The sequence below is a fragment of the Brassica napus genome, chromosome A9, assembly GCF_020379485.1.
Source record: "Brassica napus cultivar Da-Ae chromosome A9, Da-Ae, whole genome shotgun sequence".
In the NCBI taxonomy this organism is placed as follows: Eukaryota; Viridiplantae; Streptophyta; class Magnoliopsida; order Brassicales; family Brassicaceae; genus Brassica; species Brassica napus.
In genome coordinates, this window is record NC_063442.1 from 18,351,579 (window position 1) to 18,367,506 (window position 15,928).

The 15,928-nt window shown below is 33.3% G+C and overlaps 1 protein-coding gene across 1 annotated transcript; it reads right to left on the reverse strand.

The window, feature by feature from the left end:
* Window positions 1-2,456: 2,456 nt before the first annotated feature.
* Window positions 2,457-5,880, reverse strand: LOC106422281. Its single transcript, XM_048740835.1, has 3 exons — window positions 4,713-5,880; window positions 2,911-3,453; window positions 2,457-2,811 (listed from the first exon to the last, which is right to left on the reverse strand). Exons 1-3 carry the CDS (start codon window positions 5,559-5,561, stop codon window positions 2,707-2,709), a joined length of 1,497 nt encoding a protein of 498 aa, XP_048596792.1. The 5' UTR covers window positions 5,562-5,880; the 3' UTR covers window positions 2,457-2,706.
* Window positions 5,881-15,928: the final 10,048 nt, after the last annotated feature.

Below are 15,928 nucleotides of genomic sequence, written 5' to 3' on the forward strand. Positions count from 1 at the left end.
TAACAGTAACAAAAATCTTTACATATACTATATATCTATACATTTTTATAACTGTTAAAACCACGCCGCAGTTGAACCGCTTGTCCCGCACCGCTCAAACCGCAGTCACCATTCAGAACCGTAATATATTTAAGTATACACACCAGGAGTATTTACCTTTTAACAAAAGCCATTCTATCAAAAGTCTTTCTTCTGATTCGACAATGTTTGTGTAACACCCTAAAATCCAAGCCCAAAAAGTTTTTGTGATTTAAAAGGGAAAGCCCATCTTGCAGCCCATTGTGATGAAAACCCTAGGGTTCCTTGCCTTTTCCTATAAATACAAAGCTTCTACTTCTTAGTCTCTCATCAGAAACTTTGAAGCGAAACTCTGCAGAGAAATATCGGAGACCGGAAATCCTAGCTGTCGACTCTCTCTCTCTCTCTCCTCGCGCCGCCTCTCCTTCTTTTCTCTCTCCTCACCGCGTCTCTCTCCTCACGATCTCTCTCTCTCTCCCGGCCGACTCTCTCTCTCTCTCTCCTCGGGCGTGAGCAGCCGCGAGTGGTGGTGGTGGCCGTGTGGTGTCGTTAATCTCAGATCTCATCTCTCTTATCTCTTGTTTTCACATCCAGATCCAGATCTAGGATAAGATGAGGTGTTCTACCAAGATCTTGTTCATGTTCTTTTATATTGTTGAATGAGGAGTTAGGATTGTTTAGATCCTGATTGATGCTAGGTTGATAGATCATACTACATAAAGAACGCTCATATTGATTAAGGACATTAATTGAACTGTCTTGGATTGATGTGTGATATTGATATGATTCTTTGATATGATTCTTCGGACTGAGTGTTTGTGAAAGCTAGGATGTATAGAAAGAATTACACGATGGTCATAGAATATTGTTAATCGGAATGATAGATGAATGGTAGGACATCCGTGAATGGTTGTTTAATGAATTAAGTGTGACACCGAGAACGGGTGGGGTCATAAAGGGAAGAAAGATTGAGTCTAAGTAAATGAAAGAAAAAGGAAAAGAATAAGGAAAAAAAGGAAATATGATTGAATGATTAGTAAATTACCCGAGGAGGGTGGATAGAAAGAAAACGCGGCGGCCGCGTTCAAAAACGGTGGAGATGCGGGGCCATAGCATCAGTAAAAATGGCAGATTAAGAATAGAGGCGCCGGTAAGATTGAGTCACACCGAGTCTTGGCGGGAAGGGGTAGTAATACAGTGCAAGGGTGGACCACATCTGGTGAACCGGATGTTGAGCATGCCAGGGCAGACGACTCCACAGAAATACAACAAGAAAAGAGATGTAACGGATCGCTTGAGCTGTGTAGGTCCTAGAGTTCTAGGATGTTTGGAGTCTTAAACCGAATTATGTGAATTAGGTGATGACTGATTTCATTACATTGCTTGATTTGATGAAATGAAACGAATGTAGCTAGTTAATTAAGTTATATCTAACTGAGTGTAGTGACTAGCCGGTTCTCGTTTCGCATTGAGCAGTATAAAGGCTCATAGGAGAGACTGGTCTGGAATCGCTTCACTGAGTATTCTTTACTCACTCCTCTTTTTCCTCTCTTTTTTCGCAGAACTATAAGTGTAAACGTTGATGGTAACGAAGGAAATGCACCTGAAGTTTTGGGACCAGTAACGGGACACACAGAGATATCAGAAATGTAGATATGTGTGTCTTTAACCTCGTGCCCGGGAATTCCGGTTGGAAATGGGAAAGGGGCGGGTGTTACAGTTTGCATCTTCATTTGTGGTTGACTTCTATCCTCCTTATCTTTCCTTCTCTTTCTTCACGTTAAAAAAACCTCTTTGTTCGAGTTGAATCTCCAGCCATTCAAATCCACCATGTCCACTCTTTCTCGAGCTTTCATATCCCTAAACCGGTTCCCAAGAAGCATGTCCTGCTCTGCCGTAATCAACAAAAATGTATGAAGGAGGGAGATAGCACTATTAGGAATAATCCTCTATCAGCACTCGCTCTAGGATTCAGGACATTCAAGATGACCCCAAATATAAATTAGGATTTTGAAAGCAAAGAAGAAGAAAAATACATCCTTTATATTATGTTTTTGATCGATCAAAAAGGTTTTTCTAATTTTCTTTATCGAATGTGATAAAAATTTGGTAGATATAAGAGAATGAAAAATTAAAGATCGTGGTTAAAGTATGATCGTGGGTAGTTTACAGATTATTTTTTGTTCTAAATATTATTTTTTGAGTTTTTTTCTTAATTTTTTACATTATTATGTATCAGAATATGATTGGTTGAGTGACTTGCAATTTAGTATAAGATTAGGATATATACAAATGTCTTGTATTCTCCAAACTCATGCATTATTATGTATAACAACACATTATAATTTTTTAAAAATTGTCGCATATGTCTTATGTACAAAATAAGAAGCAAAAATTTGTGGTATAAGATATAATTATATTATATAAAATATTTCATATACAAAGTTGAATCTAAATCATATTATATATAATCCTTCATATAACTGCTGGGTAAATCATATTACTATATCTAAATCAATTGTTGCTATATCTAAATCACTTGCAACAATTCTTTTGTCATGGCTAAAGAAAGATGTAAAAACAAGAAATTGGTCTCTCTCATAAAAGCAAAACTATAAGAGTGGAAAGCCTAACTAAAAGCCTCTGATTGTTTCTCTTCCAAATTTCATCTTATTAAAAAACTGGAATCTACTTGACTTCAGTAACTTCACCTGCTCTACATACACCAACATTGATCCATAATGTATTGTTCCTCTTTGTTTGTAATACCCTGCAACAATTCCTTCTCGGTGACTGGAAAAAGAAATACATTAACCACGACGCGTTAGCATATTACTTCAAATAAATTATAAGGTTTAGCATGTTAAAGAAGATAATTCACCATTTACTTACCCTGTCCCATAGGTGAGGGTCCGGTTTTTTGTAGACTACTATAGTGTTGATCTCCCCCGGGTTAGTCATCTCCCACCGACAAGCCGGATGCGGAACCCTATGCCTCGTGTATTCACTAACCGTAGTGTTCAATTGCTTGTCAAATTTCGCACCCGACATGTAGAAAACGAACGGCTTTTGGCATGGATTGCGACTCACTGGCCTTGTATTGAATGCATAGGCGGTGTAATCTGCTTTTTTGTACCAATTCAAGAAAGTTCTAGAAGGCATTTCCATTTCTCGCGGAGAGAACGATCCGCGAAACACCTGGACCGCGTATCCCCATGACACTGAAACCGTCCAGCTCTTGTACTTGTCGTAGCATATTGATTGCTGGAGTACTCCGGCCGAGTCGAGCTTCATCGGTGTGGTTAGTTTCTTGATGGAGCGAACGCGGGTCATGTTTGGGAAGATGGGTTCCACCACGTCGAGATGGTGCATTGATACGAATGGTGTTACTGGGTGGGCAGCGAGGAGGCCGAATAAGTTCCCATGAACGTCGTACTGCAACAAGAAAATACATATTTCATCAATGTTACAAAAGGTAAATAGGAACTTGTAGCTTATACGCGCTTCATCGCGCGTAGATGAAAAGAGTTACTAGTCTCTAAGACTTTTTTCTAATGATGAACTGACAAACGGGTCGTATTCCGACATGTAGGAATCTAACTATAGACAAAGACAGGCGCTAGTCATGCGCCACGTATACAAATTATTGTAAATTAATCTCTTTAAAACAAACTAATGATAATCAACCAAAAAGTATATCTTCTGTTTTATTTTAATTGTTGCTCCTTGTGTTTTTATCAAGTGTTCAGAAACTTTTTTGTTGCAAAATAAGTATCGTTTTAGCATCGTCATGCAGAATTTGTTAACTTTATTTTTAAATTTATTTTTTATTAGTTAAAATATAGTTAAATGTATTGTTAGTGATATTTTTATATATAAAATACACAAAATTAAATATTTTTTTAATATGTATGCACAAATCTAAAATGATAGTATTTAATATGAAACAAAAATAGTATTAAATGTCATCTTTTACACTTAATTAATATATTATTTTATTTGATTATATTATTTAATAAAGTAAAATAATAAAATTAGAAAAACTAGAAATAAATGCACTGAAAATTTATGACGCTTAAAATGAAACAATTTTAGACTATAGAAAATACAACAATTCACGCTTGTAATATTCTTTGTTGTTTTAACTTGTCATTTCCAATATTGTAACTTCTGGTCGGCTGTTTTAAAAATGTTTTAGTAGCTAATTATTACCAGTAATCAGACACACACTCGAATCTCCATAAATAAACTAATGAATGTCAGCTAAATAGGTAAAAAGCCAAATAAACTTGAATGCAAATAAATTCCGACAACTACCAAAGTTTGCTAAAACTGAAAGTACCTTGATTTGTTAAACTCCAATTTTTTGGAACTTGTTTTTAAGCTCTAAGGCTTTAGATCTCTTTAACAAACCTTAAAAAGAGGTTTATCAGATCCATTGGCTCTATGAGGTTTACCAATATACAAAATCAAACTCTTGGAACTACCCATGACACTAAGAAACGAAAACTGAAAGTTATCGACTTTAACCAAGCAAAACATCAAAATTCAGTTAAACTCAAGATCAATCAATTGATTATTTCAGTTGGAATTTTTTTTCCATCTCTGTAAGGCACCCACTTGTGAGTTTTGATCAACCAATATAAGCAACCATTTAAAAAAAGTTGCAGAGTTCTAGTTTGAAAGATTCTTACTTGATGAAAACCTTGCTCCTTGGTCAATGGAACTCCAAGCTCAGCCATACAAGCTTGTATACGATCATCGGAACCGTACAAAGCCGGATACCTCTGTATACACCGATCCTGAATCTTGCTCAAAGCCACAGCCAACGGATAGCTAATAGCGAAACCTCCTCCACCGTAAGCCATTCCATAAGAAAAGAAAATGTTCTGCAAATGAGATTCCGACAAGCTCCCAATGTAATACATCTGCCCGTGGTCGTACTTCCTCAGAACCCTAATCAGATTATCGGTGACGAAGACAGTGTCGTCATCGCCCATCACGAACCACCTCACGCTCTTCCTCGAATCAGAATCAAGGTGCTTCAGCGTCTCGGAGATGATCCTCGAGAGTCGTATCGCCGATCTGCTTCCTTTCTTGTTGGCGTAAGGAAACGACGACGTGTCGCCGGAGATTCTAATCGGCGGGAGGTTTTCTTGATCTCCGGCGTCGGTTACCTCCTTGTCTAACCACACGTAGCCTCTCATCTTCTTGGGTTTGTACCAAATCTTGATATACTCTTTCCTCTTTTTCCACAGCTTCGACGACGCGGCGATACCGAACACCACGTGGTTTAGATCCGTCGCTTCGTGCTCCCCTGCAACCGCCTCAGCCGCAGACGCAGTCGTAGTCGCCTTTTTCTGTGGCCTTTGTTGGAGAATGGTCTCGGAGAAGGTAAGATATTGGCAAGGGCGTGAAGTGGAGACGATTTTGAGAGTGTAGATGATGTAAGTGACGGAGATGAAGAGGATGAGCCAGATCATTAGTTTTCCACCCGGTCGGATCATGGATACACCCGACGAGTCTTTTTGGTTTCCTTTCATTCAATCTTTTTCTTGAAAAAGAAAGACAGAAGGTCGAAAAGTGGGTTTTGGTTTTCTCCCTGTAATAAATTGTTTTAATGGAAATAAGATTTAGATACCATACGAGGAAAAGCTCAAGAAAAAAGTTTGCGAGTTTTTTTTTGGTGTCTCTCAGGGTAGAGAGAGAGAGAGAGAGTGCTGAGGTTGAGAGAATACAAGTAGAAACTCAAGAAACCAAAAGATGGAAATAAAAATAGATGATAAAGGTAAAAATGGGATTTGTTGTTGTTGTTATTGTTATTATGAATAAATTTTTTTTTTTCTGATTCTAACTTTTTTCTTTGGTGTTTCTGTTAAAAACTTTCTGTAGGTGAAGAAGAAGAAGTAATGTTCAATGTTAAATGTTAAATGTTAAATGTTAAATGTTTGTGTAAAAATGGGAAAATTCAATGATTTACTATGTGCGAAGCGGTCAAATGTTAAGCTTCCGTCATGGATCACATTGGCCAGATCTACGTGTCACGTGTTGCTCTTGTCACGCAATTACTTCTTTTTTTTAATACTGCAGATTTTTGAATCCGTGAAAGACGAAAATGAAAGAACGCGCTGCCTGTCTACGGACCATCCACGTCTGTTCCTCGTTCATGAACCCCATTCTATTCTAACAGTCAATTAGTGTGTTAATTTTTCCAAAGGTTAAAAATTATGTTTACTAACCGACCCGGCAGTCATCACATGATTTTTTCTGTGCTTTAAATCAACCCAATATGTTACTCATCCTTCTACTACTCCAATTCAAACACACTTAACTATAGAATTCTAAATGGATGTGTGACATATAAGGTAAGTCAATTTTGGTAACATAAGTAGCCAAATCAATTCTCTTAAGTCTTTCCATTTATCGCAACTCGGGATGTTACAATTTACTATCTCTCAAATAATGCAACGTCCTCGTTGTGCCCTACGCCAGGTCTAAAGATGCTTCTCGAATCAAAACCGAGATGGCTAACCAGGTCTGATACCACTTGTAACGCTCCGACCGCCCACGACTAATGGACCACCCACACCCGCACTCTCGGCCTATAGGCTCCATCCCGTTCCAACGAGTGTGTTAATTTTTCCAAGGTCCGAAAGTCATGTTTACTGACCTTGCAATCACCACATGACTTTTCTCCGTGCTTTGGCCTCATTCATACGGCATCGCGAATCACTTCTCGATAAGTCACCCGTCCTTCCATTACTCCACCTCAAGCACGCTTAACTCTGGAGTTCTAAACAGAACTCTGATGGAAAAAGCAAGTCACCTTTGGTGATGTAGATAGCTAAATCAATTCTCTTAAGTGTTTTCATATATCACAACTCAGAATGTTACAATAACATTAGTTAAAAAACTACATTAATTTTTTAATTGTTTTTAATGAATATAGATATGTAAAACAACTTTAAAATATAGAACTAACTATACACAAGATAAAAAAAAACTGCAGATATTTTAATATATAAAAGAATGAAAATATATATTATTATTTCACTGTTTAAAAAATATTAATTGGTTATAAAAAATATTTTAATGTACTAATATATGTAAATATTAGATGATTGTTAATTACAGGCATGGATTTAGTAAAATAATTTACATAAAATGAAAATTAATTAATTAGAACATAAAAGCATGTATGTGTAATACTATATTTGTAGAGAATTGGTAATTTTTCTACTAGTATTATTGAATATAAATTTTAGTGTTTTAAAGATAATAAAATTTTCATAATTCATCAAAGAGAAAAAATTACCCTGATTTCATATTTTTAATGCACGTTGATATATGAGAAACCTGAAAAATATATAGAAACAATTAATCACAAGATAAAAATGTCATTTCAACATTATAGAAAAAAACATATTTGGGATAATTAATATATATAAAAACGGGAAAACTACAAAAACTTACTTCTTAGGCAGATTTTTAACTTGTGAATGTAAATAAAAAATGAAAAAAGTTTTTAATTTATAGACGAAACTGTATTATTAGAAAGAAAAAAGAAGCCCATGCATTTGGCCCCCCTCTTACCTGCGGGACAAACCAAATTACACAGAAAAAGGTCATGCATACAGTTTATATTTTTTTATTATTTATCTTTGGTTCTGCATTTTCATGGTTGAATGGATACTATGCGTTTGAATGAGACACATGACAAATGCATACCAAAATGCAGTTTTTTATGATGCAGATTGTACTGCATTTTTTTTGCCATTCACCTTACAATATGCAAAACAAAAATATATATTAAAATAATAAGTAAACTGCATCCAAATCAATGTTAGTCATAAATTATTTGATCTGTAAATAAGAAGAAAAAACGGCTGGACAATTGATATGCATTTAATCTGCAAACTACTAATCTGTATTTATCATGTTTGGTTAGTTTTTTATTTTTTATCTGTATTATTTGGATCTGCACTACATTCAAAGCCTATTTGCATTCCCCTCTACATTCCAACTTATCCTGCATTTTTCCTGCAATAGTTCTGCCTCACATTCAAACTCTATATATTAACTTTTCTTTTCGAGAAGATACAACTAGGGATGGATTTTATCGTTATCCGTGTCAATTTGAAGTAAAAAATGGATATCAAACTTTGGGAACAGTTTATCCAGCTCCACTTCAACTAATATTCTTGCTTCCCCCATATTTGTTGGATCTAAAAAAAGTTTGTGTGTAAGCATCGGCTCTCTTAAACCTGATGCTATGTGCCTGATGCTTAGCCTAGAGAAACAAGAGTCTGAAATATTTTTAAGATTTACCCATACTCGTAAGGTAGAGATCTCTGGTACTTTAAAGAGTTGTCAGAAGTCCAAGGTGCCACAAAGAGTAGACAATCATCAACATGTCACACGCCCCATTGAATAACCCATTTACGAGTATTTTCATGAGGGATATAAAAAAAACGATGAATCTCCTAACTTCTTGCAAGTGATCCTACATTCCCTACCCCATAACCTATTCAATACTGCGTGTATAAGACCTCTAGGAGGACTTAAGCACCTATGAAACTGTCCAACAACGTATTCTTCATTGTTTTATTGTTCTAATCTAGGATAAAATTGTCCACAGTCTGTCGCTGGCGCACACCAAAATATGTCACATGTAAGAAGTGTCTCTAAATGTAATAGAAAATTAAAAAGTGTCCCTTAGTGTAATCAACTAAAAAAAACTATTCTTATCGTGTTTTAAAAGATGCTCTACACATTATTATTGGAGTCTAGTTATTTTCTTATCATACTTTGCGTTTATTTCTTTTCTTTTTTCTAGGAACCAGCTTATGTCACATATACATATAATTATAATATAGAAAACTTAGATCATTAACACCAAAAAATTGAAATCATTTTACTTGACTTGAGTTATGTGCTTTTCTAACATTTTATATTTTCTTAAGCTACATTTAAAACTATGCGCTTAATATTTTATCCAAAATTACCAAATAGTTAATTAAAAATAAAATTTTCATAACAATAGATTTTATCAAATTTTATAAAACATTACATTTAAAGCATTAAAATATATTTTTCTTGTAAAATCATTCATTAAATCATGTAATAAAATCTTTCAATCATTAATGTATCAATTGATGACAAATCAAGCCCATTTAATCGATTTTGACATATTAGACTAAAAATAGTTATATACTAGGATAAGACCTGCCCATTGCGCATGGTGACTTTTTATGAAAATTATTTAAGAAATATCGTATGAAAAAATAAAATTTATATTCTAATTAATATTTTTTGCTCTTAAACCATTTTTTAAAAACTTTTTGTTAATTACATAATTTGTTTACTGTTGAGCTGATCTCATTTTTAAAAATATTTTAGGTAAAAAAATCACTTATCGCATAAGAACCTAACGTTTATGCCGAAGAATCTCAGGCCTACTATTTGGTTACAATGAAACTATGTCAGCTCGGTTTTATATCATGATTTAGCAATTTAAAAGTTAATTATTGTTATGAAAGTTTACGTTCACGTGTCAATCCTATGTCTTCATTATTTTTCTCATTTTTGTGTCGTTTTTTATTTTGGTTATTGCTCGATATAAATATTGGTTTTTGAGTTCATTCTCATTTCATTATTTTATTTTGGCATGAGATTTTGAAAATGATTAAGATTTGAAATTATTAAAGAGATACATACTTAAGTTAAGATCTGTGCCTTGTGCAGAAAAAATATTTTATATCTATTACTTATTTTATGTTTTCTGCATATTATGAAATAATAAATTAATAACTATATATTAAATAACTAAGAAATCAGTTACTATTATGTAATAAATTGGCGTGCGCATATAAATCAAACGATCGCTCTTGTTTATTCGCAATCATTTTAGAATAAAAAAATCAAAAAATCAATGTTAGTTACCGTATATGATATATAATTAAATTTAAATGATATTAACATAGATATATAGTATACTTTTAATATAGATATTTATTAAATGAGATTTCTACTCATATAACTTTATGATTATTTTCATATTTGTATGAAAAAAGTTTACACCAACTTTTTTTTTTTTAATGTGGAATGTTTAGTGGTTTCAATAATTTATAATCATTTAAAAAACTGCTGTCAAAAAAAAAAAAAAAAAAAAAAAAAAATAATCATTTAAAAAACAATGAAGATTTCAAAATTAAAATATTAACTTTTCATTATATGTTCAACGCATATATCAAAATATAAATATGTATTTTCATATGATGTATAGTTTAGTTTAAACGATATGAAATATATATATATATATATTAACATAAACACCTATTAAAATAAAATTATTTATTCATATGATTTTATAATCATTGTATCTTATTATAGAAAAACAATTTAAACCTTGATCACAAAAGTTTATGTGAGACTTTTAACAGTTTTAACAATTTATCCTCGTTTTGAAAAATTCAAAATACAACATATACAAAAAAAATCTAAATTTTATTATATGATTAATGTAATTGTGTAATTTATTTTAATAATAAATAATTAAAAAAAAAAGTGATAGAAAGTATACAGATTGTTAGCAAATCTTTATTATTTAAAATTATTAATTACCACATATATCTTAATTACGTTAGGTAATTCCGTAGGTTTTATTTGAGGAAAGAATATATAATAATTTCAATTTGATAAATGAATAGTTCTTAATGGACATACTATATAATAAAACATTCCCTAGCAATTTAATTTTAGACTAACAGAATTCTCAATTGATTCTCAAATTGCCACGTAAGCAAACTTAGCATTCAAATTACGTGACAACTGAACGGGGTACTTTTTTAATTAGTACAAACTTCAAGTTATAACTTAATAAATGTTTCTCTATTAATATATAAGGGATCAGTTTTAGTTTTAAAATTCTTACTCCCGGTATTGATTCTTGTAAAAAATTTAGTTCCATAAACAAACCATCGCCTCATGTTTGAATGCATATTATTTTTAAAAAAAATTCATATTCAAACATAATGCCTTCAAAGTATTATAACTAAAATTTTCAACAAATATAGATTTGACTAAAAATCTCTATTAGTTTTATTTATCGATATGTATATATTAATAAGAAAGTAAAATTAAAATATGCCTTTAAATCGTATGCCATAATCGATCCCTGCATGAATTTAGACGCACGGGGAAGAGGAAGGGAAACTGCAATTGCAGTCTCGTCGTACTAAACCACTGGGGGACTTATGGTTGTTACATTTACTACACTGATCAAAAATATGGCTCTTCTTGTTCTTTTTTTTGAAATCTCTAAGGCAACTCTCTATTCCATCATTTCCGCATTTTCCAGGAAGCAGGTTTCTAACATGACACCTGTTGGAAGCAGCTTTTACTTCTACTGTTTACAATGAACAAAAAAAAATATTATCTAATAAATAACAAAATTTAGTTTTTCTTTTGATAATGCAACAATTTGAAAATTAGGTCGATATCTCTATCTTCCACAAATTATCAGTCATAAAACAAATATTAATATATACCTATAGGATAGCTCAAAATGAGCAACAAAACAACACAAGAAGCAATGAATTTCATAGTTCAATATCAGATAAGAGATAGCATAAACAATGATTTGTTTCTTGTTAAGAAAATAGTTCCTAACATTCATAATATATATACACAACAAATAAGATAAAAATAGTTTGTTTTATTTAACTTGTGAAAAATAGAAAAATAGAGCAAGGTCAACGAAATTAACGTGATCAACCATTTTCAGATTTTTATACTAATTTTGAAAATTACAAAATCATAATTGACTATGTCAATTTGAAGATGAAGATGAAGAAATTTAATGTAACTGCACAAATATTTTGTGAATATAGTTTTTATGTCTTCACCAAAATATTATTATTATAAATAGAAAGTTTTACTATTATTTAAAGTTAGATAAATGGTACTTAAATAAAATAACCTGTTTTAAAAAAAAAATTATAAAACAGAAAATATTTGTAAAACGTTTTTTTTTAAACCTTCATCAAACCGAAATGAAAAAGTACATCTGGTTGGAAAGAATACTATTTTAGTCAAAAATATTTAAATATGTAATTAAAACCCATTTATGTATTTGTGTTTTTTTTTTCCCTTAGCAAAGGCAGACGCAACATTGAGTTGAAACGAAACCTGTAAACACTGATATTAAAAACCATTACTAAAATTTTGAGAAATAGTTACATCTTATCAATCAAAACATTCACATTGATTACCAAAACCACCTCAAACTCCTCCCTAAACAATAGATAAACCCAATCAAACATTAGATGTCTACAAAACTAGAACCATATAGTAATAATGATCTTCATGACTAAATAGTGAACATGTGAGCATCTGTTATTACAGTTTTGTGAATATCAATCTCGTTAATTATTTGCTAACAAAATATACTATGACTAAAAAATGCGCGAATGCGTGCACATATAAAATATTTGCTAAAAGTTTAAATTGTTTAAACAATATTAGTAAAATGTATTTACCTAATAATTATTTTTTTGTGACTCAATATTTATTTTATTTCATGTATTTTGATATTTTGTGAGATATATTATACATATGCATATTATGTGATGAAAATAAAAAGCTAAATTTTCTTAAGATAAAACATGTTTTAAGAGATGTAATTGTAAAATAAGCAAAATCTCTCTCTCTCTCTCTCTCTCTCTCTCTCTCTCTCTCTCTCTCTCTCTCTCTCTCTCTCTCTCTCTCTCTCTCTCTCTCTCTCTCTCTCTCTCTCTCTCTCTCTCTCTCTCTCTCTCTCTCTCTCTCTCCTCTCTCTCTCTCTAGGTCCCATGAGAAAGTGCCTTGAAAGTGCATTGTGGAGAGAGAGAGAGAGAGAGAGAGAGAGAGAGAGAGAGAGAGAGAGAGAGCGAGTGAGAGAAAGAGAGAGAAAGCGAGAGCGAGAGTGAGCGAGAGAGAGAGAGAGAGAGAGATGGAGACAGTTGTGGATCCATAAATTCTTTTTACCGATGTCATAAATTAATTAATTTATTTGGAATTAAATATTATTAAAATATTTATAATTTTTAGTATGATATATTAAGCATATATTTTTTTATGAAAACTGTAATATGTCAAACTTTTCAATAAATGAAGATTATCAGACTTTTAATTAAAACATGGGTTGAATTTGGTTTTAAAAACCCAGATATATTAAAAGGAACAAATAATTAGATTAAATTCTTAAGTTAAGCCCAGAAAATGAAAAAAAAAACTGAATTAAAATCCAACAGAAAAGTTAGAATGAAATTTGGGCTTTCAGCCTGATTCAAAAAAAATAATGAATTAGGGTACAAAGAGTGCATCGAACTCAAGTTATGGGGTGTCAGAGAAAAGGCTTTTAACCAATTCAGCTGCTTTTGACAATTACTTCTAGCCTACAAATGAAATATAAATTATTTATGGGGTGTCAGCTGACACCCCTACCCTACACGTGGGTCCGCCTCTGGATAGAGAGGACTAGTCTGCACCATCAAGTTTTCATCAGTTTCCGTGCAAAGACAAGACGTTTGTAACAATTTCTTCAGCTTCCTAAAAAACAAATTGATAGAAAAAAGGCGTCAACGTGCTGACAAACGAGGACACACCTCGAGGAAAACAGATAGATGAGAGTCTACTAAAGCTGATAAGAGACTCGAAAGTGGTGTGGGGATCTTCTCGGAGAACTTTCCAGAGTCTAATTGGTGCTTGGACGAGCTAGTGGAAATCGAGAAGCAAATGAAACTAAAGAAACTTGATCCTCTTCCCATATTCTTCGCGGTTGAGACCTCACATGTTAATCTTATAGGACATAATCCTTTCAAAGACATTTTACTGCGGTTGGAAGACAACGAGCGAGAAAAGGCTAAAAAGGACGGGAAGAAGGCGTTAGAGGATGCAGAGTAGAGGTTTTTCATGTGGAGGGGAGCTTTGAAATCTATACCGGGTCGGGCTTGATGTATAAAAAAACAGGTTCAATTATTTAGGTCGAATATATATAATTTTAAATAGTATAACAACAACCAACATCTAGATGTTGTTTGCTAGTAAAATCAAGCTTTTTGAATCTAAGAGTATCTCTAACCCATTTTTATATTTCTTTATAGTATTTAAAGGTAAAGTTACTCCAATATATCTCGATCTCTTCTTTTAAAAATATAAACAGGTGTTTTTTATATTTAGGAGAAATATATATGTTATATTTATTCTAAATTTAATTTGAGAAAAAATGCATTGAAGTAAATTTTAACTATATTATAAAATTATATTTTAAAGATAAAATTCCAAAATAAATAGTGTTTTTTTTTCAGATCGGAGGCAGGATTGGTTGGAGAAATGACCAACAAAACTAAGAATATCTTGGCCGATAATTCATCCAGCTAAAGATAAGTTATTTCCACCCATTCTAGGAGGATCTTCACGATCATCAGCTTCATTTCCAGTTATCTGTATATAACATGATATATGCGTGCGTTTTTTTTTTTGACGTCGAAAAGTCATTCTATCACTCAAGCTTTTGAGGTGGTTTGGGTAACCAAACCGAAATAAAACAACCAATAAAATGTAACTCCCTATGGAAGGATCTAGCAGTCTTAACTTAAAAGTCTGAAATATGTGTGCGTTTGTGTTAAACTTGTTACAAATAAAATATGTGTTGTGTGTCACATGTAAGAAGGAATGCTTGTGCGTGCTTTTGGGTTTCATTTGGAAGCCTCTGTTTGCGTTTAAAGGTTCCAGCTGGCTTTTATATGACTTGTGTAAACAAGTCCTACTTCCTTTGTTTTTTTCTTATTTGTTTTTTGTTTTGTCTGCTTTTTTCAGTGTGAATAAGAGAAATCGGTTCCAAAAATGGGGAGAAGAGCTTTCAGTTCCCCATGTATTTGTAACAAACACTTTTTTTTCCATCTAAATTTCATTGATAACACGAGAACGATACAAGGTTGAGATACTAAAGCCGGCGGAATACAAAGATATCCCCGGAAACTAATCCCGAAATCGGGAATCTATAACCCAAACACAAGGGCTACTAACCAACATCCGAAACTAAACACCTACTCTCCTTTAAAGAAACCCAGAAACAACCATTTAAAGATAAAAGAACAATGACTTAAATGCGCTAAGACTAGCCGGGGTTTTTGCAACGAACGACGCAAGAGAGCAAGCAACGCGGATGACTTCTTCATGAAGAGCATAAACCTCATCTGAACCACCTGTTCACGATGAAAACCACCAAACCACTGCCATGAACTCAACAAATAAAACCAGGATGTAACAACATCTGCAAGAGCACCATACTCAACCACACCTTAAACCGTAAGCCTCCACGCCTCAACCTCTTTATATTGCCTCAACCAGACGAAGCCACGAGGAAAACAGAGACCAAAGGAAGACCAGGATAAACACTAAATGACAAGGCGGAAGACGGGCTCCACAAACCTAAGAGACGAATAGGTGGTCTGAAACCACCTACTTCTTAAGGACCATAACCCGCACTTGCTCACCACACATCACCGCGAAATGCTACACCGTTGCTGAATCAAGCACCAACTAAGACAAACTCGAAACTAGATTGAAACCCTCGGCCGAAGGTACACACAGATGACGGAGGACGACAGAAACGGAGCTTAAGAGTTCTTCTTGCTGAGACATCGAAGCATGAGCAGAGAAGACATAACCACACAACTCACTACCGTCGTGGACATTCTCTCCGGCCGGATCTGAGCCTAGACAAGCAGATCTGAAAACTAAACAAACCTGCAACACCAAAACATCCAGATCTACAGAGGGCTTGGAAATAAATCTGAGAAGAAATCACAAATCTATCAACAAAAAGCCTTAACAGCAGTAAATAATAGCACAACAGGCCATCAGA